Source organism: Chelonoidis abingdonii, chromosome 7, assembly GCF_003597395.2.
Source record: "Chelonoidis abingdonii isolate Lonesome George chromosome 7, CheloAbing_2.0, whole genome shotgun sequence".
Lineage (NCBI taxonomy): Eukaryota > Metazoa > Chordata > Testudines > Testudinidae > Chelonoidis > Chelonoidis abingdonii.
In genome coordinates this window covers 57,867,941-57,893,793 of record NC_133775.1, presented here as the reverse complement: position 1 = coordinate 57,893,793, position 25,853 = coordinate 57,867,941, and the positions used below count along the sequence as shown (strand labels likewise).

At 50.0% G+C, this 25,853-nt stretch overlaps 1 protein-coding gene across 1 annotated transcript in view; it reads left to right on the top strand.

Moving 5' to 3' along the window:
* Positions 1–25,853, top strand: part of LHX4 (LIM homeobox 4) — a 63,773-nt gene that overhangs the window by 29,443 nt on the left and 8,477 nt on the right. The window contains exon 3 of the mRNA XM_032796195.2: positions 14,758–14,960. Coding sequence (XP_032652086.2) covers positions 14,758–14,960 — 203 coding nt within the window. The remainder of the gene's footprint in view (positions 1–14,757; positions 14,961–25,853) is intronic.

Genomic DNA, 25,853 nt, shown 5'->3' with positions numbered 1-25,853 from the left:
GCTTGTTGGACAGCTGGATTTGCTATCAGTGATCAGTCACCATCATCATGGTTGTCTGTTTCAGTGGCAGGAACTGGAGGGACTCTAGTTTGCTACAGGTGTTGTCTGCCCCAAAGAGGTCACGCTAGAGCACCACAGGTGGACAAAACGGGTGAGGGAGGAGAAGACATGGAGGACAAGATGGCAGTAAACATATTCAGTGTGTGTGTTAGTTGTGGCTCACCACATGCCCACTGTTAGCAATGTCCTAATCTACCTTCTGCTTGTGCCTGATAACTGTCTCCTAATTTCTGATAACCCTTTGGCCAGGGGTAATAATAGCAGGCCACTGGCACTTGAGATCAGTGTCTTGGTTCTCTTACCCATCACTCTTTGTACTGTCAGGCCCTGTATTTCATCCCTTGTCACATTTCTGTAGGGCAACTGGGCCAATGTGGATCTTTTGTCCTTTTCAGCCAGTTTCTCACTCCCTGCAAACACCTCTCTGCTAATCCACTGGACTGCAGATAGTGCATACTGGTTTGAATGTGCATTAGTTATGTGTATTACAGTAGTACCTGGAGGCCCCAACTAAGTTCAGGCCCCCATTGTGCTAGGTGCTGTACAGACACACAGTGAGACAGTCCCTGCCCCCAAGAGTTCACATGCTAAATAGACAAGACAGACAGAGGGAAGGAGGAGAAAGAGTGATGACTTGCCCCCAATCGCTCAGCAGGTCAGTGGCAGATGTGGGAACAGAAAGCAGCTCTCCTGAGTTCCAGTTCTGGACTCTCTCCACCTTTGCCTTGGTAAGCTAATCCTTCTGCACTTTTATTCCTAGCTCTGCAACAAACTGACTGCATGCTTTGTTCCAGTCTCATAACTATTCTATGCCTCGGTTTCCCCACGTTCATAATACCTACCTACTTTGCAGGCATGTTTGGAGAGTTAGTTCACGAACGTTTTGGAGACATAGGGATGGAGTGTGATGTAGACGTATTATTATGGACAAAATTCATTGGGGATTCTGTGATGGTCAAATTGTGATTATGCATATTTCACTTCTGGCATTTTGACCAAGATTTTAAGAAGTGACTCACAATTTTCAGTCTTTGTTTTTGACATGCCCAGTTGGCAACATCTTAAAAGGCGGCCTCAGTTCAGAAAACACTGAGCCCTCTGAGGTGCCTCAAGCTGGGCCCCCAAAAACAGAGACCCTGAATGTCGTGAGTTACTTTTGAAGACCTTGGCCTTTATCAGTTTTCTTCAGACTTAGCAAACAAATTTCAATCCAATTTAAGAGCAAGTCTGCCAATTTACAGCCCCAAAGGAAGGTTCTTGCTGCAGTTATGAGGATGGATGGGAGATTGAGGGACAGCTGTGAATGCAGGGCCTTTGACTGGAGCTGTGGTTGCAGCCGTATCTGTGGACTAGCTACCTGGGCTAGCCAGAGCTCTTAGGTATTACTTGTTCAGGGATCAGGGCAGAGTTTTATGGATGTTTGTGGTGATTTGGTAGCTCCAGTCTGAGAGTTTAAAAGATAAGTCACTGTCACGGATTCCTCTGAACCCCTGGCCACCCCACAAATGAGCGCTGTTTCCACCAGCTAACCCGCTGTCATATGCCTCATGCCCCTCACTACTTGAGTCTGCGTTGTGCAGTTGGCATTGAGATGGGAGAGACAACAGAAAGATTCAGGAGGGTCCATTTTCCTGCAGAATTTTCTGTGTCCAAGCTCCCTCTGGAAATCGTGAGCAGCCGTGTGGAGAAGCGCCCCGGAGCACAGGTGCCAGGGTGCAGGCAGACAAGAGCCAGCTTGGGCAGGTTTGATTTTTTTGGCATATTCTGCTATAGTGCTCTCTCTCAATGCACTGGTGTCAGGGCCTAATCTTGCTGTATATGAGTGCTTGGGTTTTGTTTACTTACAATCCCTTTAGCAGTGGTCCATCAGACTGTTTTTAGTATCACGTTCGGGACAGTGGGGGCTGTTAATGAATGCATTGCTCTGGGGACTCAGCCTTCGGCACAGAGCCCGATCTATCTTCCATCCAGCCTACTCTCCCGACCTGGATATCTGACCACCTTACAAATCTCCCTGACTGCTAGGCTAGACAGAGCCTTAAAATCTCTCTTGCTGCTCCCTTAACATACAAGAAAAAGCCATATTCCCCCCCTCTTCTTTCTGCTCTTCCATCCAGCCCCCATCAGGCTGATATTTAAATTGGGCACTTTGTGGTCCAGGTTAGAGACTGGCACCTTTTATCTAGTTCAGCGGTTCTCGAAGTGTGGGTCAGGATCCCAAAGTGGGTCATGACCCCTGGGGTCACCAGAGCTGGCGTTAGACTTGCTGTGGCCTGGGGCCAAAGCCTGAGCCCCACCAACCGGGGCCGAGGACTTCAGCCCTTGGTGGCAGAGCTCAGGTTACAGGCCCCCCATCTGGGGCTGAAGCCCTTGAGCTTTGGCTTTGGCCCCCTCACCCAGGGCAGCGGGGCTTGGGCGATCTCAGGCTTTGGTCCCCTCTCCTGGGGTCATGTAGTTATTGTTGTCAGAAGGAGGTTGCAGTGCAATAAAGTTTAAGAACCCATGGTCTAGTTGTATGAAGATTAATGGCACTTCTGCTTGTGCATAAATTGTATGGGATGCTGGAAAAGGCAGTGTAGGTCAGTGCTGCCTCCTACAGGTGAGAAATGCATTCTTGTACCTTACTGCAACTCCCCCACTTAACCCCACTCCCACCGCCCCGGGTTTATGGTGTGTTGTACTGAAATGTTCTGGTCTTCAAATACTTCGAGTTGATTTAGGCTATAAAACATTGCAACAATCCAGCAACGTTTGCATTGAAATAGCAACTTTCTGTGCAAGGCTTTGGAAGAGCTTCACAAACATTAAGAGCCTGATCCATGGCCCACTGGCCAGACTCCCATTGATTTCAGTGTGGGGGCAGGCCCAAAGTTTGAGAGCCTCCCTCCCAGCATCCCTGTAAGGTTGGTAAAGACTCTTAGTCCCAGATGGGGAAACAGAATTGAAAGCTCCTCTCACACTCCAACTACAGCCCTGATTTTGTAACCGGTTATGGGTACCAGCAGCTAATTCCAAGTCACCTGCTTCGGTGTGTGTCACCTTCACAACCACACTGTCACATCCACCTACCTCTGGTTCTGTGCTCAGTGGTGGTGTCTAAGAGTAGGTGTGGGGCATTCTATGCCATAGTGCCCCAGCAGCTGCCTCTGACAAGGTCTGGGGGTAGGTGGTTGCTGACGAGACCTACCTGGCACCTAGGATTATAGGCTCTCTTAAATCTTAAATCCCCTCACATCAGCGGCGTATTATCGCCTAGGCCAACAAGGCCTAGGCCTAGGGTGGCAAATTTGCAGGGGCGGCAAATTTGCTTATGACCCCTTCCCAATTCCACCCCTTCCCCAAATCCCCGGTCCGCCTCCTCCCGCAGGTGTGCCATGCTTCCCTCCTTCCACCTCCCTCCCAGGCTTGCCGCACTGGAAGGGAGGGAGAAGCAAGTAGCAGTGTGCTTGGAGGAAGCAGAGCAGAGGAGAGCTGGGGCCCACGGGCACGAGGAGTGACTCTTGGTGGGGGGAGGGGCAGGGAACCGCTCCCCGCCTCAGCTCACATCCGCTCCACAGCTGCCATCTCCCAAGTGCGCCACAACTCCCCTTTTCCCCTCCTCCCTCCCAGGCTTACCGTGGGGGAGCAGAGATGACCTGGCAGGGGGTGAGGGGCAATTTTTTGAGGGCCTGGGGCGCCAAATTTGTTAATCCGCCACTGCCTCACAGTGGCTATTTGGTGTCATGGAGACCTTCCTGCCTTTCCATGTTGCAGCACTCTCCAGCTTCTCTGTTACGCCCCCAACACCGAGCAGGGGAGACATGGCACCAGCCCGCAGAGCTCTCTTGGGCGTTACCTGGAAAGGAAACTGAGGCAAAGTGCTCAATCTGTTAAGCTTAACAAAGCTACTTCACAGCCTAGAAGTACGAACATGGGGAACAAATAATTAATAAAAGGCTCTTCCGTGTAGCAGAAAAAGGCCTTAATACGATCCAATGGCTGGAAGTTGAAGCTAGACAAATTCAGACTGGAATAAGGTATAAGTGTTTAATGGTGAGTAATTAACCATTGGAACAATTTCCCCAGGGTTGTGGTGGACTCTCCATCACTGACCATTTTTAAACCAAGATTGTATATTGTTCTAAAAGATCTGCCCTAGGGATTGTTTGGGGGCGTTCTGGCTGGTGCTATGCAGGAGGCCAGACTAGATGATCACAATGGTCCCTTCTGGCCTTGGAATCTGTGACTCTCTGGAGTGAAGAGGTTTGTGCCTGTCTTCCTTGCTATACTAGATGGTGCAAAGGGCAGTTGTTGAGCCAGGCTGAGCTCTGCCATTGGTGGAACAATGCTGTGGCTGTCTAGACTGGTGGCGACCAATGAGGCTGACCCAGCCAGTTGTTTTGACACAGCCTTTCTGTGTGCAGTGCTGACAGTTGTCATGGAACAGAAATCCACCCGTACAGGAGGTAATGCCCCCCGTGGCTTGCTATAATACTCTAGAGACTGGCCATCAACACAACTGTTGCTCCCTGGCAGAGTTCTGTGGCATTGGGAAAACCTCAGGGGCAGAAGCTGAGCTGGATAAGAAGCAAATGCTGACCCACATGGTCAAAGTTGCCTTTGCTCCTGAAACAATGAAGGACTTTGAATGATTTCGGGGGTTTTCAACTGGTGCTGGGGACAGATGGAACATGCTTCTCAGCCTGTTTTCCCAGTCGGGCCCAGGAGTTCTACACCCATAAGTCATGCAGGCTTTGTTAGTCACAGAGGGGGCTTCAAGGACTGGCAAATCTGCCAAAGGTCACAATGCAACGACAAACATAGTTTGCACAGAGAGGCATCAGCAGGGACACTCTTAGACAGCAGGGACATGACTGATGATCACATCGACTGGTATTCACTTGGACCCTGCCAGCCTTTGCTAGCCCGGCTGGTGGAGCCGTGCCCCAGTTATGAGGATGCTGACAAATGAATAGCAGTTGAGGGTGCAGTGCCTCTGGGAGACTGGAGGGGCAGGCCAGAGGCCTGCAGAGGTGGAGTGACACTGAACTGAAATGCGAATTGTTGCTGCTGGTCAGGGCCATCCCTAGCTATTCTGGGGCCCTATGCAGCCCCCCCTGTGGGGAATGTGTGTTGGGCCCCAGACTTCCAGGGGGTGGGGCTGGCTTGGAGGCAGGGGGAAACGCCCCCCCCCCCAGCACTCACCGGTGGCATGGCAGGGGCCGGGCCACTGCACTTTCCGTCGCTGGTGAGTGTAGACCCAACCCTGCTGCAGTCCTCCAGGGCGGGAAGGGGCGGGGCTAGGGCGGAGCAGGGCGGGAGCTTTAGGGAAGGGGTGGAGTGGGGGCAGGGCAGGGGCTGGAAGAGGTGGGGCTGGGGTGGAGCAGAGGCAGGGGTAGGGGGAAGAGGCGGAGCAGGGGCTGGAACAGCACACAGCTGCGCAGGGCACCTATACAGCTGTGTACTTTGCGTATGGGTAGGGATGGCCCTGCTGCTGGTTGTGCGCTCCAGAACCTCTGGGAACAGACAGGATAGAACTACAGGGGCTGCTTATGGCTAAGGTGGCCCTAGTACTCAGGGTTCAGTCCCCCGCTCTGCCCCACACTTACTGTCATCTCATCAGTCTGTGCTTCAGTTCCCCTTTTGCCCAGTAGGGGCGGTTATTAAAGCTGGGCAGGTTTTCCTGGCCGGTGAGAGTTTTCAAAACATTTTCCCACCCTGAAGCGGAACAAAAAGTGGAAATCTTGAAACCATTCATAACCCGAGAAGCCACAAAGCATTTGGACTGTGCCTGATGAAATGCTTCCTTCTGATCATTTCAAAACGTTTCATTTCAGTTCTGACCTTTGAAATATTGTAGTCTTTTTTTTTTTTTTCCAGCTGTAAATTGACTCCCCAACCAGCTCTATACTTAGCCTTCCTTCCTTCCATCTTAGATTGTCAGCTCGTTAGGCCAGGGCTTGATTCCCTCTTGGTCTGTCTCTGTATGCATAGCGTGTAGCACAAAGGGGCCCCTGACCTTGGCTGTGGCATCTCAGTATTCTGTCTCAGCCTGTCTGGAGTTCTGTGCCCACCGCTGCTATGAGAACAAGGCCAGCAAGCCAGATAGCAGATGCTCTGTGCTGGTACTTTGCTCACACTTCTGCCTTGGGAAAGGCAGGGGAAGTGGAGTGAAAAATGCCATGCTGATGTGCTTGTGTCACAGGCCCTTAATTAATTTGCCTTTTAAAAACTGATTGATCTGATGTCAGGCAATCATGGCTGTATGTAATCACAAATGAAGCATTTACTTAGCAGTGTTTCCTGGCCTTTGATATACTTTGACAAGGGCTATTAAAGAACATGACTTTTTGTTAGAATAGAAAAAGTGCAGAACATTTTTCACACTGTTCAAAGGGGGCAAAAAGATACATTGAAGTGCATGTCTGCTTCGTGCTTTCGGGAGGTAGGTGGCAGCTGATGGAAGGTTTGTGTCCTCACAGTGCCCACAGGAACCAGTTCTGAGCACTGGCGTGGGGCAGCAGTGTGAGAAGAAAGGAACCGGATAGTGTTGCCATTGTAGATGGGCAGGCTGCAGATGTGAGCTGGGGCTTGAGACTAGAGCTTGGGAGGAGGGGTGCTAGAAACTTCAGCATCATTTGTGGCAGTGTCTCAAACTGCTGACTCCAGCCTGTCTCCTGGGCCTCCATCTCCTCCTGCCTGCCTTCTTCCTTCCCCTACTCCCACCTGTATTTGGCCTCCTCTGCTGCCCTTCCCTCTGGTCCAGTGAGGCCTCCTACTGGTCTGAAAAGGTGAGGATGCAGTCATCTCCTGGCCCCATCAGGGACCACATGGAGTCAGGGATGAGTTCCACAGTGTTCTTTGCTGTCTTATGTCTCAGGGTTGTTGGTGCCTCTGAAATTTTGGTAGGTCTTTGCCTTGAGCCAACCCCTGCAGTGGATGCTCCCTGTGCCCTGCTTGGCATGGTGCCATCATCAGGTTGCCATGAATGTTGGCTTTCTGTGGGCAAAGCCCCACTGAGAGTTATTCACTGTGGGTGGGACGTCACTGAAGTTCTTCTGATCCTCTGCACAAGGGCAAAGTTCCACCTGGGCAGCCCTGTCTACGGGATGTTGTTCCCCTGGTCAGAGCTGCGACCTTGGCTCTCTTTATGTATTTGTTTTCTATAAAGACACGTGTCTCGACTGCCAGCCATTCACTTGCTTCCCACCAAAGCCACTCATCAGAGCCATCCATGACTTCCAAGGAAGTAACCTGGGGTTAGTGCTGAAGAAGGGGTGCTTGTTTTAATGTGCTGAAGCCTATGGCCGCCCTGACATTACCAGATGTTCCTCCAGATGCCTGTGGCCTAATCTACCATAAAGCTGCCAGATAACCAGACCACAGTGTGGTTGGACTGCTCAGGGTTATGATAACCAATGAGATAAGCAGAAACCCTAGGTGTCCTATTCAAGTTCAGCAGGGAAACATTCACTGCCTGTGACCCTGGTACATCAGCTTGAAGAGTGGGTATCTGAAAAGTTCTGTGTGAACCCTGTTAAAGATCAGAGGCTACAAACTAAGGTCAACCTGTATATGGACTAGATCAGTGAGACTCGGGGCATCTGCACTGCAACCAGAGGTGTGACTGTAGCATGTGTAGACAGGCCCAGCTAGCTTTGATCAACATAACACAAATAACAGTAGCAGCGACACCACAGCGCACGAGCAGCTTGACATCTGCAGAGAGCGTGTAAGCATGCCCTGCTGCAGCTTCATTGCTATTGTTATTTGAGCTAGCTAGATCCAAACTAGCTTGGGTGTGTCTACAGGTGCGGCAATCACACTGCTGCTTGCAGTGTAGACACACCCATAGAAAGGAACAGGGCCACAAAGCAGCAATTGGTGCCCCAAGCCAGTTTCTCAGCTCAGTTGATTCCTGCTTTGTTTGTTTTTTAAAATGTGTGGCTTGAATTTCCTGGTATGGGGAACTGGAGCCAGTCAGCTTTGTAGGGTTCGATTCCCTTCTGGTCACTGACCCCCCTGCAAAGTGACTGTAAACACTGCTGAACGAGAATACTGTAAACAGGGGCGGCTCTAGACATTTCACCGCCCCAAATATAGTGGCATGCTGCGGGGGACGCTCTGCTGGTCGCCGGTCCCATGGCTCTGGTGGACTTCCCGCAGGCACGGGACCAGCGGACCCTCTGCAGGCATGCTGCCGAAGGCTGCCTGCCTGCCGCCCTCCCAGCGACCGGCAGAGTGCCTCCCTGTGGCATGCTGCCCCAAGCATGCGCTTGGTGTGCTGGGGTCTGGAGCCGCCCCTGAATGTAAATGACTAAGGAAGGCAGGGGAGAAGCCAGGCGGCAACATTTAAGACGCTAGGATGGAATGTAGGCTTGTATCAGATGCTGCTTTTGCTACCACAAGCACTGGGGCCTACAGTTGGTGTAGAGGCAATTTTCTCATTCTGTGAGCTTTGGTGATGGGAGAAGGTGAGTGTCACGGCACCTTAAAATGACTAGGAGTCTGGTGGCACCTTAAAGACTAACAGATTTATTTGGGCATAAGCTTTCGTGGGTAAAAAAGCTTATGCCCAAATAAATCTCTTAGTCTTTAAAGTGCCACTGGACTGTTTGTGGATACAGACTAACACACCTGCCCCCTGATACTTAAAATGACTGCTCCTTGCTTGGCTATATGGGGGTGGAAGGGCTTTCTGGGCTCCGCAGATTGTAGGGTGGGGATAGTAGAGGATCGACACTTCCAACCCCAAAAGAGGACAGGTCCACCAATAGTGTGCGTACACCAAGAACCATGGCTATGTTACTGCTGCCCACACAGCACTGTTCCTACCCTCCTGTCCCAGCCCCTCTCCCCCACCGCCCTATTCACAGACTAATGAAGACCTGGTAGCATTATAACTGAGTCAGGAAGAGCCTTATTTTGTTGCCAGACCACTTCCTCCACCACCCCACTGAGTTTGACTTCCTGTTGTCTACAAGGTTAATGGCTCTGGTGGTCTGACACCAAGTCCAGCTCACCAGACTAGTGACAGCCTGTCAGCTGGTGGCAGGAGACCTTGACTGAGTCCTTCAGCCAAATGTATTGCACCTTTATGGATTTTATTTTCACATAGTCTGCTGGATCCTACTGGCAGCTAGGTTATCAGAGACCTGCTGAGGCACCTTCTGATTTTGTCTGGCTGGTTTCCAGATAGCCAGCAGGGTCTTAATCTCCCTCTTGGACCAGGCTTTTCCACAGTGGAGGGGTTGCTCTGCAGCTCATGGTATTGGGATGTTGGAACAATGGTGTAAGTGTTACGTCCAGCAAAAAATGTGCTGTAAATTTGAAATAGGTCCATGTCATGCGACTGATACAGCTAGCACCCTCTCCTTCTGGAATAGTTTATGCTCAGCAGAATAGGACCCCTAAGAGGAAAGGGCTAAGGCAAACAGGGCCCGATCCAGTGCCTATTGTGGTCAATAGAAAGACTTAAACTGACTCCAGTGAGATTGGCTCAGGCCCCTGGAATGGCACTGGTGTCATGGAGAAACGTGCATTCTGGGAGGGCTAACAGAGTCAAGGGAGGAAGGATGCCTGGCCTGACCAGGTGCAGTAACTTGGGCAGCAGTGCCAGCACCTACCACCACCCTACGCCAGAGTAGGCTGCCAGCAGGAGGAAGAATCACCCTTTCTTACCTGATTGCTGGCATCGTACTGCATTTGGCATTGCAGGGCTGGGGCCTACCTGATGTACCAAGTTGCCAGTCTTAGAGCAGGGAGTAGAACCAGTGTTTCAGTGACAAGCACGTCTAGCCCTCTGGAAATGATATTAGCACCAGTATTTTCGAACCATTTGGTGGTGTGTTTTCCAGCCACACACTGGGATTCTTGTTGAACATTTCAGTGCTCAGTGGGGCTAATACAGCTCCCCTTTCTCCACCACAGAGCTTTGTTCAAATCTTTTCTGTGTCACTCACAAGCTAATATGAGCCTGGCATTTCACCCTCACAGCCATCTGTTGATGTCACACAAGTGTGGCACAGTTCAGCCCAGCGGCTGGCTTCTGGTGAGGGGAGAGCCGGGGCTGGGAAATAGCTGGATGCTGTTGGTCAGCACAAGCTGCACTGACAGAGCCGGGGAGAGGCCCAGGATTGGGATAGTAATGGCTCCAGGTGGTCAGAAGTTAGATGCACTAGCAGAGATGTGTTGGGAAGTTTGCTTCTCCTCCTCTGGTCACTCCCAGCAGCAACTTCTTGTGCCATACTCACCCTTCTTTCAAAAAGTATTTGCTATTGCTCACACTATCCACCCTGAGAACTAGAACTCTTGGGCCAAATACATCCCTGGTAGCTCAAGTGGCATTGAGGGAGTCAAACCAGTGCCATAGTCAGACCATCCACCCAGGTGAAGTGAAAGGCTCAGTTAGTTCCCTGACAACACAGGGAGGTATCTGTCATTGAACTGAATGTCTCTGGGCTCTGCCGTCAGTTTATTTCAGTGAAGCTACAATTCAGCACGTTGCATATGAAGGGCTGAGCCTTGAAACCAAAGTTTTCCTTTATTTATTTCCACATAACCCCCACCTAAAAGGCAGGGAAGCACATGTCCCATGGAACCTGGAGTTCCCATAGCCCCCTGCACGGGGTATTATTGCTATGCACTCAGCTGTTCTGATTTGTAATCTCCAGGGGGTTACCTTTTGCTTGTGACCCAGTCTTTCCAATCTAGCTCGACGCCGTCTGCCTTGGCTTTTTGTAAGGCTCCAGTCACTGTGCTCTCTAACTACTGGGTGCCCTTCTGTCACTGTCTGGCAGCTGCTGTTATGGGTTAGCACGTATATTGCAGTGGTGTGTGAAGGCCTCAGCCAGGCTGGGCCCCCTTGTGCTGGGCACTAGACAAACACATAATGACCATCCCTACCTAAAGAGCGTGTCTTGCTGGTCAGCTGTAGGCACGCTGGGGTTGTGGAGATGTGGTGGGTACTGTTCATATATGCCAGGAGAACCAGTCCCTGCCCTGAAGAGCTTACAGTCTAACCATGTCAGACAGACAAGGGCAGGAGGAGAAACAGAGGGAAAGGGGGGAGAAGTGACTTGCTCATGGTCACACAGCATGGTAGTAGCACAGCTGCAAACTCAGGTCTCTCAGTGCACCTGTGGCTTTAGGTGGCTCACTTTAGACACCCAAGTTTGGATGTTTAGGCCACACATGTTGACCTTAGCATGGCCATGGTTCACTCGTAGCCTTTGCACGGGTAGGAGAACATTTAAAAAACACTGTAAAAAGCTACATTAGTGATTGAAACTAGTCAACGTTCAGGTGGCAGCTGTAATGATTTGTAGGAGAGAGGAATGAAGTCCCCATGGTCCTGCATGACTAGACCCAAGCAGCCAGGGCTGGTAGGATAAGTTGTGCGAGTGCTTGTATACACAGGGAAGTTAGTGCACAGTACACTAGGGTGTGACTTGAAAGTGCATTAAGCTACTGCACACACTCTCAGGCCACGTCTATACGACGTGCCATATCGGCGCATTACAATCGATTGCTCGGGGATCGATATATCGCGTCTCATCTAGACGCGATATATCGATCCCTGAGCGCGCTTACATCGATTCCGGAACTCCACCAAAACCAACAGAGTTCCGGAATCGACATGGCGAGCCGCGCACATCGATCCCGCGCGGTGAAGACGGGTGAGTAGATCGATTTTAGATAATCGATTTCAGCTACGCTATTCTCGTAGCTGAAATTGCGTATCTAAAATCGATTTTCGCGCGTCGTGTAGACACGGCCTCAGTCCACATTAAGTGTGGCCACACGGGGAGTTAGTACAGCTAAACCCTGTGTGACCACGGCTAGCTACTCTGAGCTAACCACAGCAGGCTTTTTCCCCATGTTCCCACACCTGAGTCAGACTTTAAGTGGCTAATTGAAACACACAACTAAGAAAAAAATAACCCAACAAATAAAAAACTCACACAAGGAAATTAAATGCAAAAAAAAAAGCAAGTTGCTGTAATGTGATGTTTGTGCACACACCGTTTTTTTCCAATGGAAAACTTTCAGCTTCAAACAGCATCGTGAACTGGACAGTGCTGCCCACCTGTGTGGTTTCCCAGTCCAGTGGCTCAGTAACTACTGACTGGTGCCAGCTGTATGCCACAAAATCTATGGCGCATGTACAATGTGGCTGAGTTAATGTTGCTGTTGCTGCCTTAGCATTGTAGTTCCTGACCTTTTATTTTTCAAAGTGTGCAGCCTTAATGTTGTTTTATATGGCAATTATACACGCAGCAGAGATATGTGTTCAACTCACTCTGGTGGGACTGGTGGGGAAACTACATGCACCCATATGCACTCTGCACCAGGGGGGCGCTGACCCGCCACAACATAGGGGAGGGCACCGTGACACTGCATTTAGTATGCCACAGAATTGCCTCTGGCTGAAGCTGTGTGGGGAATGCATTGAATTAGCACATCCAGCACATTGCCTGGTCCTCCCCTGCTGGCCATGCTCACTGTCTGGGCTGTGCTTACTACTTTGCCTGGAGCCCCTATTGGTGTCCTGTGCTACTGCGCCCCTCCCCTTCCCTTCCCATCACTGGGGCTGAATAGAGCTGTGCAGGTGTTTGTGCGTAAGCAAGCAGGGGCTGTTTGAATGGCTAAGGTTGCATGGTGTCTAGTGTAGAAACAGAGTTTATAAGGGAATCAGCTGAGTGGGGACGCCTTATACTGACGGTGAATTGTGTAACTGCACGTACAGGAGCTGCAGCACTGGGGGAGCCATAGAGTAGGACATGAAAGATGAGCTGAAGCTGCTTTCACTAGCCAATTGTGTAAATCCTACAATCAGGGAAATTGCTTCTGTTGCTAAAAATTGTGGTGGTGAAGTCCATTTATTTTTCATTTTTCTTGTGCTCTCGCGACCCCCTGGCAAGAATCACAGTCTGCATGTTGATTAAATTTACACCAGACACTATCTTTCATGGCTCTAGTGCACGTATGTAAATTGTGCTTTTGGCCACTGCAATTCTGTAGCTCGGTGTTTCGTCCATTGGTTGCGGATTGGACTGCAGTCACCCCCCAGAAAATCAATCCTTTGCTAAGAAAATGCTCTGCATTGGCATAATGTGTGATGTTCATGCATGCCACACCATGGGAATGAAATCACACTCTAGTAATACCTAGCGCTCAAGAGCAGAAAGAAGGGGAGGCATGAGCCACCCCATCAAGAGCCAGTCATTCACTGACGCTAGTCATTGGATCAAGTCACTTTTTTCACCCCTTTCAGGAAACATTTTGGTTTCTCCACTGGTTATTTATATGTTTGATTTTTAAAAATGGCATCATAGCTATGTGCACCAGAGGCAGTGCCAGCTACGGGTAAGGCACTGGCCTAAGCATCTGGAGACGTGGCTACTAACCTGCTGTGTGACCTTAGACAAGTCACTGCTCTGTGCCTCAGTTTCCCCTTTGTCCGTGTTGTCTATTTAGAGTGCAAGGTCTTTGGGGCACGGACTGTCTCCTGCTATGTGTATGTACAGCACCTGGCACACCAGGCCCTGGTCTCATATGGGGCAGCTGTAAATACTACTGCAGTACTAATATATAATACCTATGACAGTAAACAAGCCCAAGTTCAACCCTGCCATCAGATAAGCCATTGGGCTGTCCGCCTGCTCATGATGGTTATCTGTCTCAGAAGCTATAGTGCTATAACTGCAGAGCTGGCTAGTTTTGTGAGTTAGATCTGGCCTCAGAGGGCCTGGTTCCCATCACACCTATTGTTGTATCAACTGGGCGTAACTCCAGGGAAGTCGGTTGTGTCAGTGTCAGACTGGTATGTGAGGTCAGAATCAAGCCCAGGGTATTTAATGATAGACATGAAACCTACAACAGATGTGGTGTTTTTAAACATGGGTAACAAGCTGGATTTAAACACAGTCTGTATCCATATGCTCACTCCAACCTAGACAGCCTCCCCCCCTCAGGCACCCCAGCACATATGATACCTTTAGAGCCCTCACCCCATCCCACACAGACACACTGAGCTGCACCAGCCCAGACAGCCACAAATCCACTTGCACACAAAGGGACTCGCTCTCAGACCCAGCCACCCGGCTGCAAGCTGTCAGTTGCACACTGAGGCATACACTTGCTCTGGCGCATGCTCACAATGATACTCTCAGGCACACCCACACTGGCACAGATCCCCTTGCTCAGATGCACACACATGCAGACACTCCTCACGGGGCACAGTCATTGGCCCAGACACACTCACGTGGCCTGAGACACACATTTGTGTGGCAGATGCACGCTGCCAGGTGTCATTGGAGTGTAACAGCCCTATCATGCTGAATTAATCTGGGATTCATCATGCCAGCCGTGCGCGTAATGAATTTATTTGGTATTAATGTGGATGAAATATGTACTGTCCTTGCAGGGAAATCGCACTGCCTATAAGCATTAGTTAAAAGGACCATTAAAATCAAACCTTCCTCAGCTCCATTAGGCCAGTCTTTCATGTTGAAGAAGATAGAGCCTTGCCGTGTGAAATGTCATGCATAATTAGGTTGATTGCAGTTTTAAACTCTGCCCTTTCTTTCCCACCCCCTTCCCAGGCTCCCTCCAGTGAGCATTCCCCTGCTGCTGAGATCTCGCCCAAGCTAGTTGGTGCATTATTCCTCCCTGTTGCTCCATCCGTGTCAGATCTGCCGCTTGTTCTCCTTTCAGGCGTTTTGGTACGAAATGCACGGCCTGTCAGCAAGGAATCCCCCCTACCCAGGTGGTCCGGAAAGCCCAGGACTTTGTCTATCACCTGCACTGCTTTGCCTGTATCATCTGCAACCGCCAGCTGGCCACAGGCGATGAGTTCTACCTCATGGAAGATGGGCGCCTGGTGTGCAAGGAGGACTACGAGACAGCCAAGCAGAATGGTAGGTGCTGAGCTCACCACGGAGCAGGGAAGGGGTCACACCTAACAGGTGACACTGGGAATTATACAACTGCAGGGTGGTCTGAGCCAGGATTATGGTTCAGCTGATTTTAGAGATTGGCGACATTGGTCAAATTCAGGGTCACATGAGGGTGTGTTTGGATGAAGATTTTGACAGTTGGTTTGTCTATGATGTTTAGGATTTTAAGGGGCCCCACTAGGGTCTGTTACTGAGTTAAGGAACTGTGGAATGTGGATCCAGATTCTGAACTGTATCCAGCTACCAATGTTGTGAGGATGTTTGGTTCTGGGGCTGAACTTCAGGCTCTCATCTGGTTTTGCTGTAAAATAATTATGTTTATTCCCTGGTTCAGCAATGCATTTGAGCATGGGCCTAACTTTAAGACACAAACAGTCCCTTTGACATCAGTTGGGCCACTCACATGCATACAGGGCCGCCCAGAGGATTCAGGGGCCTGGGGTTTTGGCAGCGGGGAGTTGCCACCAAAGACCCAGCACTTCGGCAGCGGGTCCCGGGGCCGAAGGACCCCCTACCGTGGGTCTTCGGGGCACTTCGGCATTGAGTCCTGGAGCAGAAGGAACCCCCCCCTCCCGCTGCCTAATTGCCACGAAGACCCGGAGCGGAAGACGCTCTGGGGGTCCGGGCCCCGCAAGAGTTTTCTGGGGCCCCTAGAGTGAGTGAAGAACCCTGCTCCAGGGGCCCCGAAAAACTCTCGTGGGGGCCTGGGGCAAATTGCCTCACTTGCTCCCCCCTCTGGGCGGCCCTGCATGCATAAAGCTATACACGTGCCTAAGCACTGTACAGCTAAATCTGGACTCTGAGCCTCTTTTTCCTTGTATTCCTCTCCATCCCAGTTTTTTGTAACTGGGAACATTTGCAAGGAAACAGAATCTGTGTATCTTGAAGTTCCTGCTGTCTGTTGCCCACCTGAAATCCTAATCCTGCTGTGGCAATGACAGTCAGATTAAAAGGATTATAAACTCCAGTGCAGAATGGACAGCTGTTGCAGCTCGACTCTTAGAAAATAAAGATCCTGTTTGCATGGGAATGCACATAGGGCCAGACTTTTCAAGGTTTTTAGAGATGCTGATTGGTGTCTAATATGGAAAGCATCATGCCACCTTGAGCTGCAGTCTGGTCACACCTTCCAAACTAAACAGGCTAGGCCTGATGAGTGTTTTGAGAGGAGCCCTTCACGGAAAAGCCAAGTCTTGTAGCAAGTGGTGGTGATGGGTGAGGAGCTGGTACAACTGCCTCTGGTTTGTTAAATAGAACCAACCCCCAGCATGGTAGGAGGAGGCACTATGTGGCTGGTGGTGCTGTCTGTTGGATAAGATGCAGCTGGGGTCTTCACTACATCTGGCCATTAAAGATGCAATCAGACTTTTGCAAGGGCAAAGGGTGTTAGCGCAGGGGTCCTAGCCAAAACTCCAATGTCAGGTAATCCCTTCTCACCTTAAATTCTCCTTGTCGGAGAATTGGCAAGGGAATGATGTGGGTTCGTTTCCTGCCCCCAAGATACTTCTTTGTTGTGTATTGCTGAACAGTGCTGCATCTCTTCACTGCTTGGTGAAGTGACTCTTCCTATACAAGGCCAAACCCTGCCCGTTCGCCACTCCCAGCAAGGTTGCCTGGGTGTAACCCTGGGGAGAATTTGCCCCTTTGTTTGTAAAGCACGTTGAGGTCCTTTGGAAGGAACAGCGCTGTCATCAATATTAGTAAAATAAGATAATCATTAAGTAAGACCCCAAACCTCCCCCTAGAAGCAAGTGACCTCTCAAGGGCACAGCTCTGGTAGGTTGGCAGAACAATGCAGAGAAGCTTAACATTGAGAGGCCAGTCCTAGGTTTGAGCTGCAGGAACAGCATCGACAGCACAAACCAAATTCAGCTGGGCTGCAGGCAGGCGCAGCGCCACCCAAGGCAACGGACTTGCACCTTACACTAGAGTTCCCATTTATCTATGTGAACCAAACAGGGCTCTAAAGAGCCAGTGGAGGTGAAAAACAAGGCTAGGGGAGGGAGGGTGAGAGAGAGACTATAGATCACGAAACAGTAATGAATCCACAGAGACGTCCCAACGGGGCCTGACTGAAATTAAAACTGAACTGGTCTTTAATGGATTTCATGTTGACAAGCCCTGACTTCTTATTAATTAAGGACTCTATTTTGACCTAATCAATTTGGTTAGGGTGATGCAATTTCTACTTGTGCTGAGCCGGGGGCGGGGGGCATGAATGTAATATTACTCAGATTCCATTATTGACTCCCCAAGCTAGCAAATGGCCTCGGCGTCACAGTGTTTGACAGCCTAATAGCCAGTAGGAAAGAGAGAGAGACGGGCGCAAAGTTTCCTGTCCAAGAGACAGGTGCCACTGTACTGATTTCAGTGGGATTTCACCTGCGAATCTGAGAGGACTTGGCTCATGTGGGTGGAGCCAGAGCTGTACATGGTTCTGTAAGTAAAGGACATTTTAGGCAAGACCCTTGATTCTGTGCTAGACTGAGCCAATGCAGATCCACACAATGCTGCCATATAGCTTTATGGTCAAAACCAAACATGGCCCCTCCCAGCTTGCAGTATTATTTCTGAAGGCCTCCGTGGCATTCGTCTGGAAAAACAGTCTACCAGCCAGAACCTTTTTTGGGCACCAAGGGGTAACCTGTCAGCAAGGAAAATGTCATTGCTACCATGTTAGACACACATCTGGTGGGCATCACCGAGGCGGACAGAGATGCTGGAAGTGGTGCCGTTTTTCTGTTGTTTAACGTTTAAATGTTGTTATCGGGCATCCAATCTGAACAAATCAGAAAATCACCAAAAGGGCCCAAGCTCATAGAAATATAGTTTAATGTTGACCAAAATTGGTGGAAAGTTTCTGAATACAACTGATCATGCAATGATGCACTCAAACAAGTACTGTTTGGGAAAGCTTGGGAACTATTTCGCACCAGCTGATATTTTTTATCCTTTTCCCTGTACTTTTTTGCTTTTGGTTAAACCAAAAGTCCATAGTCACAGGACAGTATGAGCTTGTTTATACCATGTTATACCACATCAAAATATGTCATTATGTGTAGACTGTACTGATTTGAGAAAAGGTTTTCCGGCTGCTATTTTTGTGAAGTTATGCAGATAATAAGACCTCTACCCTAATTATAAAACATATTTTTTGATGTTCTCTGTTTGGCTAGAGACATAAATCTAACACACACGATATAACTGTAATTATCTTCTTACTATCACAGACTGCAGTGACGATACATGTAAACTACTTCTAGCGCAGTAATGACTTAGTAGAAGGGCAGTTGAATGTTTTGTATGAATACCAAAGTATAACCATGTATTCTTATGTGACCCCCTACATATAACTATGACCTATGGACTGTTTAATGCAAGACCCCCTCGTGCTACCTTTACTCACAGAACTAGTCACAGTGATTTGACCACAAATAGTTGACCATTTCTATTCCCCCTCAGAATCTGTGTCTGATGCATCCAATACTCTGTTGCTGGACTTGTCACAGTCACCACTGCATGCATCAGAACACACCAGCTCTTTCCAGTGGCATTTGTATCACCTTGATGCACAAGTACTTTCACAACTACATGGCACAAAAGTGAGGCTGACTTCTGGAGCAGGTAGCGGCATCATCTGAGAAACAAGGTGTCCGTATTACCACCCATCCAGCACTGGCAGGGGACCCTTGAGGATACCGAAATGTTGCATGATTCCCTATGTGACTGATAATTTCAGGCACGGCCTGGTAAGGAGGCCAATGTTGATGACACTTTTCATAGAAGTGTAGGACTGGAAGGGATCTTGAAAGGTCATCGAGTCCAGTCCCCTGCCTTCACAGCAGGCCCAAGTACTGTCCCTGACAGATTTTTGCCCCAGATCCCTAAATGGTTTTTCATAACAAACAGTGCGTAGCACATGTTCTCCAGAGATGCTCTCTGGTTGTGCCACAGAACAATAAAGAGACCACTGAGCCATAGGCTGCTGAATCAGAAAAAGCTGCAGTTATCTGCCTTCAAATCTTGTTAGCGATCCTGAGAAAGGCCTGCTTGATTGAGCTACTGCTGGGTTCTTCATTAACACTCAGGTTACGTTGCATCATGAATTTATACCACCATTTATAAGGCAGAGATGTAGCTGTCTTCTAGACTGTCATATCATTGGGAGTGGTTCTGCTCTTTGCCCTCCACGCTGGAGGTAATGGACACTAGCTTATAAAGGATGGACACACCTGAGATTTCACACCTGTTCTTAAACTGGGAAGAAACCACTTTTCTTTTGCACAAAGCTGGGGGGGAGGGGGGGAAGGGGGAAGAATGAGCAGTAGCCCCACAGAATGTGTCTGAGTCACCTTCCTCTGATCTGACCAACACACAGCTCCAACCCCAACACTCTCAGCATTATTAGACTCATCGTGGTGCTGCTGTGAGCCACACCTAGAATGCCACCAGGCACAAGACACACCAAGGCTGCAGTAGCACGTCCATTCAAAGTGCTCCAATAGCCAGTCAGGTTGACTTGGATGATTGTAGGCTCCTAGAAGGCCTTGGGTACCAATACTGGTGCAAATTTGGGATCATGGTCAAGTAGCCCTGAGGTGCAGCTCCCTTCCTCTCCTGGCAAATGACCTGTATTTAACTTTAAAGTGCTCCAAAATGCAAATGCAGTGCCAGATTGGCTTGAGCACTGATATGCCAGCTGAAGCCCTAGAATAGGGTACAGTTTTGGGGGGGAGGGGGGTGTTTCTGTTATTTTCAATGGGGAAAGTTATGGAACTCCAGCAGTGTTGAAGTTGGAGGTGCAGACAGTGCTGATGCAGCCATGCAGAGCTGAGCAGGGGAGTGAACTGAGCCCTAAGTCCTAGTTTTAGCACCATTGCGATCCACAAAACCCCTGCTTGGCTGTCACCCAACCCTAAGTTTTTGCTCTGAATGTTCCCTTGGTGCCTATGTTTCTGCTTCTGAGCATGAGTCCTACTGCCTCATGCTAGGCACCAGCAGCTTAGCTCATGCCTAAGCCCCAGCGCAAGTCAAACCAGAGCTGGTAGGGCTAGAGAGAGGCCACCTAACCACACTCCTGTGTAATGTTTAGTTCCATGGTTAGGGTACAGGAGAGCCTGGCCCACATGCCACCTTCTGCCTGATGAAGAGAAGGGGTTTGAACAGCATGTGTCCTGAGAGGGGGCGCAGCTTCTCCACATAACCAATAGCCAGTAGTTAGGGTACCATGTCATGGGGGGAGACTGACTCTGGTTCAATTCTCTCCCCCCGCCTGCTGACAAGGGATTTGACTAGGGATCTGCCAGTGCTCAAGCGAGTGCCTCGATCACTGAAGCAGAGGCTGTTCACCCAGGGGCTGCTTTTCAGCTCTTGCTGAAGCTGTTCACTTGACTGAACTAATAACTGGGGCACAGGCAGCCTGAACCTTCTACAGTGCCATGGTTTGGGTGCTCATCCCACGCTGTGGGAGATTGTGGTTGAAGGACCTTGATGAGTTGAGCTTTGAAGAATGAGCTCTTACCTATGACGTGAGTGGCCTAACTACTGGACTGTGCGGTACTCTGATGTCTTTTCCGTTGCAGCTGGTCTGCTTTAGTGGCATATTAACTGGGCCAAAGCAAGACTAAGAAGCCCTCTCTGGTGGTGAGGGGCCTTCCCTTGGATGTGGGAAATCTCCACATGAGCAGAGTAAGTGCCCATGTCACGGGGCTAGTTTGAGCAGCTGCTCCACTTTTAAATGGGGGCCCAGCAAACATGCAAATCACTCTTTTCTCCGCAGGCTGTGGGTGACCCCAGGGCAAATTCCCCCTCTGCAAAGGCATTTGACCAGGCATCCCCTACGTCTTAGGGCAATTACCTGGAGAGAGAAGATGCCTGGTCAAACTTCTTCCTACCAAGCAGAGAGGGGATTTGGCCCCAGTTTACCCACAGCCCAGCTGAGTAGCCTAATCACTAGACTATAAAGTGAGTCTCACTCTTTTGTTGGCCTAAATGCACAGGTGCCAACTTACTCAGCTCCCAGGGGGTGCTTGACCCCCTGCTCTGCCCCACTCCCCCACACTGCCCCATCCTGCCTCTTCCTGCTCCTGCTCCTCCCCGTCGCCTCCTGCAGGCCGCTGAACAGCTGAGCTGCAGTGGGTGGGAGGTGCTGGGGAAGATGGGGAGGCGCTGACCCACAGGGCTGACAGAGGGGGCTGAGCACCCACTATTTTCCCCCCATGGGTGCTCCAGCCCCGCAGCACCCCTAGGCTTGGCACCTATGGCCAAATGACAGTTAAAGTAGAACAGCTTCAACAAGCAAGACTGAGGGGACCCCTCCCCATCAGTATATCCCCATAGCCCAGTGATTAGTGCACACAGCTGAGAGGTGGAAGACGCCCTTCTCCCCATTAGGCAGCGAGGGAAAATGAACCGGGGTCCCCCACAAGATAGAGGAATGCCATAACCTCTGCCTCCTCCCCCCACCCCTCTCAGCTGTTTTGGTGTTAGGCAGGTACCTAAGAATCTCACAGGAAACAGCTGAGTTACCTAAGTCACCCAAGGCCAGGTGAGAGCCTCACCCACCTGATTGCCTAGTGATCAATGGCTCGGTGTCTAGTTGGCAGCTGGTATCAAGCGGAGTGCTCCAGGGGTTGGTCCTGGGGCTGGTTTTGTTCAACATCTTTATTAAGGAGCTGGATGATGGGATAGATTGCACCCTCAGCAAGTTCGCAGACGACACTGAACTGGGGGGAGAGATAGATATGCTGGAGGGTCCAGAGTAGACAAATTGGACAATTGGGCCAAAACAAAGGTGATGAGTTTCAGCAAGCACAAGAGCAGAGTCCTACGCTTAGGACGGAAGAATCCCATGCACTGCTACAGGTAGGGACTGATTGGCTAAGGAGTAGTTTAGCAGAAAAGGACCTGGGGATTACAGTGGATGAGAAGCTGGATATGAGTCAACAATGTGCCTTTGTTGCCAAGAAGGCCAATGGCATATTGGGCTGTATTAGTAGGAGCATTGCCAGCAGATCGAGGACAGTGATTATTCCCCTCTATTCGGCACTGGTGAGGCCACACATGGAATATTGTGTCCAGTTTTGGGGCCCCCACTACAGAAGGGATGGGGGCAAATTGGAGAGAGTCCAGTGGTGGGCAACAAAAATTATTAGGGCTGGGGCACATGATTTATGAGGAGAGGCTGAGGAAACTGGGGTTATTTAGTCTGCAGAAGAGATGAGTGAGGGGGGATTTGATAGCAGCCTAAAGGGGGGTTCCAAAGAGGATGGAGCTAGGCTGCTCTCAGCAGTGGCAGATGACAGAACAAGGAGGAGAAATTGGTCTCAAGTTGCAGTGGGGGAGGTCTAGGTTGGATATTAGGAAACACTATTTCACTAGGAGGGTGGTGAAGCACTGGCATGGGATACCTAGGGAGGTGGTGGAATCTCCACCCTTAGAGGTTTTTAAGGGCCAGCTTGACAAAGCCCTGGCTGGGATGATTTAGTTGGGGTTGGTCCTGCTTTGAGCAGGGGGCTGGACTAGATGCCCTCCTGAGGTCTCTTCCAACCCTGATATTCTATGATTCTATGAGGGGTTCCTGGATGTGGTGCTCAAGCAGAGCCAGGCACTGACCTCCCTGAAAGGGGCCGGGCTTAGCACAACCAGCATCTCCCACGGGCTATCTTAGGCTGCTCCCTGCCTAGCATGCTGGCTTTTGTGGCTCCCCTTCTTAGGTGCCACTCTCTCGGTCCCTCCCTCTAGTCATTGAAGAGGGAGCCGAGGGGCCTAACACAGGCTTTGGGGAGTCCATTGTGATTTTTTTCCAGGCATCTGAAAGTTAGGAGTGGCAATGCTGAGTATTGCTACACCTACGGCTGTTTGTGGCACTGTGCTGACAGGCAGGGGAGATGAGCATAGAAATGGGCCAAAGCAAGATAAAGAAACCCTCATTGGAATGTAGGGCTGGAAAGGACCTCTGGAAGTCAACAAGGCCAGCCCCCCTGGTTCTGAGGCAAGCCCAAGTAAGGCTAGCCCATCCCTGACGGGTGTTTGTCCACCTTGTTTTTAAAAGCTTGTAAATAAGGTGTCACCGGGGCTCGACACTCCCTGGTGAGGAGGGGAGCCACACTGGCCTCAACCTGTCGTCTGAGGGCCTCGGTCCTTGGAACTGCAGTCCACCGTCCGGGCAGCTCGGTCCCTGTGGATAGGACCGAGCAACGGCACAGTCAAAGGGGGCCCAGCCCTCAGTTCGGGCGGGGCGCCAAACACACAGTTATCTCAGTTCTGGCCCTCTTGGTTCAGGGTCGAGCTGTCAAGAGTTCAGGTTGCTCAGGCCCTTTGGGACAGGACCGAGCAGTGGCACAGTCAAAAGGGGCCCAGCCCTTGGTTTGGGCAGGGCACCAAACACACAGTTATCTCAGCCCCAGTTAACTGGCCTCTTTAGGCCGGGGGGAGGGGGAGTCTGCCACCCGGGTACGGGTGGCAGGGGGAACGCAGGCCCACCCACTCCTCTGCGTTCCAGCCTGGGGCCCTGGTACTGGTGGTCACCGCTGCAGATGGTCAGTGGGGATCCTGACCGCAACACACTGCCATGGGTATTGGAAAATCTACAGCCTGACTCGGGTTGGCTGCCCCTGGGCTACTTCCACTATCCCCCTCCGTGCCTACCTGGTCCGTGGTGTCAGCTTCTGGGAAGTCCCACAACATAGGTCCCTCGCGGCTAGGGCTGGACGGCAAGTCCGGCAGCTCCTCCGGAAAGTCCAGCCAGGCCTGCTCCGGGGTTTCCTTGGGGCCATAGCAGGGACAGGGCGGCTCCGGCAGCTCCTCATCATAGCGAGCGCAGGGAAGCTCTGGCCAGTCCGGGCACCGGCCCCCGGCCTCAGCAGCTTCCCAGTCACGAGCACCTGTGGGCAGGTCTGCTCCTGACGGCAGCTGAGCTCCAGCTGAGGGCCGGCTTTTATCCTTCCGGGTCACTGCTTGACCCTCTGGGGGGCGGCACTTCTGCTTAGTGGCCCCTCCCCTATGGGTGATTGACGGGGCTCGACCCTCCCTGGTGAGGAGGGGAGCCACACCGCCTCGTTACAAGCTTCAATGAAGATTAAGCCCCTTCTTGTCCTACCTTCATTGGACATGGAGAATAAATGATCACTGTCCTATAACACCCCTTAACATCTTGGAAGACTGTTATCAGGTTCCTCCCAGGCTTCTTTAAACATGCCCAGATTTTTCAACCTTTCCTTATAGGTCAGGCTTTCTAAATATTTTATCATTTTTGTTGCTCGCTTCTGGACTTTTTCTAATTTGTCCACATCCTTCCTAAATTATGGTACCCAGCTGGGGCCTCACCTGTGCCAGGTAGAGCAGGACAACTACCTCCTATTCTTACATTTGACACTCCTCTTAATACACCCCAGAATCATACTAGCCTTTTTTTGCAGCTGCATCACGTTGATGATTCATATTCAGTTTGTGATTCACTCTAGCCCCCAGATCCTTTTCAGCAGTACTAACACGTAGCCAGTTATTCCCCATGTTGTAGTTGTGCATTTGATTTTTCCTTCCTAAGTGAAGTACTTTGCATTTGTCTTTATTGAATTTCATCTTGTTGACTTCAGATCAATTCTCCAATTTGTCAAGGTCATTTTGAATTTTAAACCTGTCCTCCAAAGTGCCTGCAAACCCTCCCAGCTTGGTGTCATCTATAAATTTTATAAGCATATTCTCCACACCATTATCCAAGTCATTGATGAAAATATTGAATAGTATTGGACCAAGGACTGACCCACTGTGTATCTCCACTAGATACGCTCTCTCAACTTGACAGCAAACTATTGATAACTACTCTTTGAGTATGGGCTTTCAACCAGTTGTGCACCCATCTTATAGTAAATTTATCGACACTGCATTGCCCTAGTTTGCTTATGAGAATGTCATGTGAGACTGTGTCTAAAGCCTTTCTAAAATCAAGGTATATCTCATCTACCGCTCCCCCCTCTCCATTACATCAGTAACCCTGTCAAAGAAGAAAAGTAAGTTGTTTTGGCCTGATTAGTTCTTGACAAATCCATGCTGACTATTACTTACAACACTACTATCTTCCAGGTTCTTACAAACTGATTGTTTAATAATGTGCTCCAGCATCTTTCCAGATATTGAAGTTATGCAGACAGATCTATAATTCCCCAGGCCCTCCTTGTTCTCCTTTTTAAAGATGGGCACTGTGACTGTTCCTCCCATAAGGCTATATGGAATATGCTTGTGAATGTATATATGACCTAACTAAAATGTTTTATGCTACATCTGCCATGTAACATGTTTCTGTAAAGGTTATGATCTACTGAATGTATTCATCTTATTTGTATGCATGTATCATTTTTGTATTTGAAGTTAGGAGTATTGGCTCTATACTTGCTTGATTTTAACTTGCCTAGTAGAGCATATGGCCAGCTTCTTAAGAAAAGTGCAAATTAAGTGCCCAATCAAAAACCACTTAAGCCAACAAAGAACTTGAAGATGCCAATCCACATCTGAGCCTTCTCAGGCATGTGGATTGCCTGGTAAAAACTGAGTCATGCATAGACACGTGGCTTGTCCATGTGACTCCAAAACTCCATCTTAAAGCTGGACTTTGCATAGGAGAGAGGAGGGGGTCTCCAACCTCAAGAGAAAGTCTCTTTAAGCCGGTGGGAGACCCCTCCATTTTGTCTTCAGCTGGCTAAAGAGAGAGCATCTCCATCCCCAAGGATACCTGAAAAAAACTGGAACAAAGGACAGTAAGTAGAGGAGTTGTGACTGATTGCTGGACTCAGACTAGCAGGAGGCTAGTCCTTAAAAGGAAGTTTACTGGAACTGGTGAGGTTTTATCTGTATTCA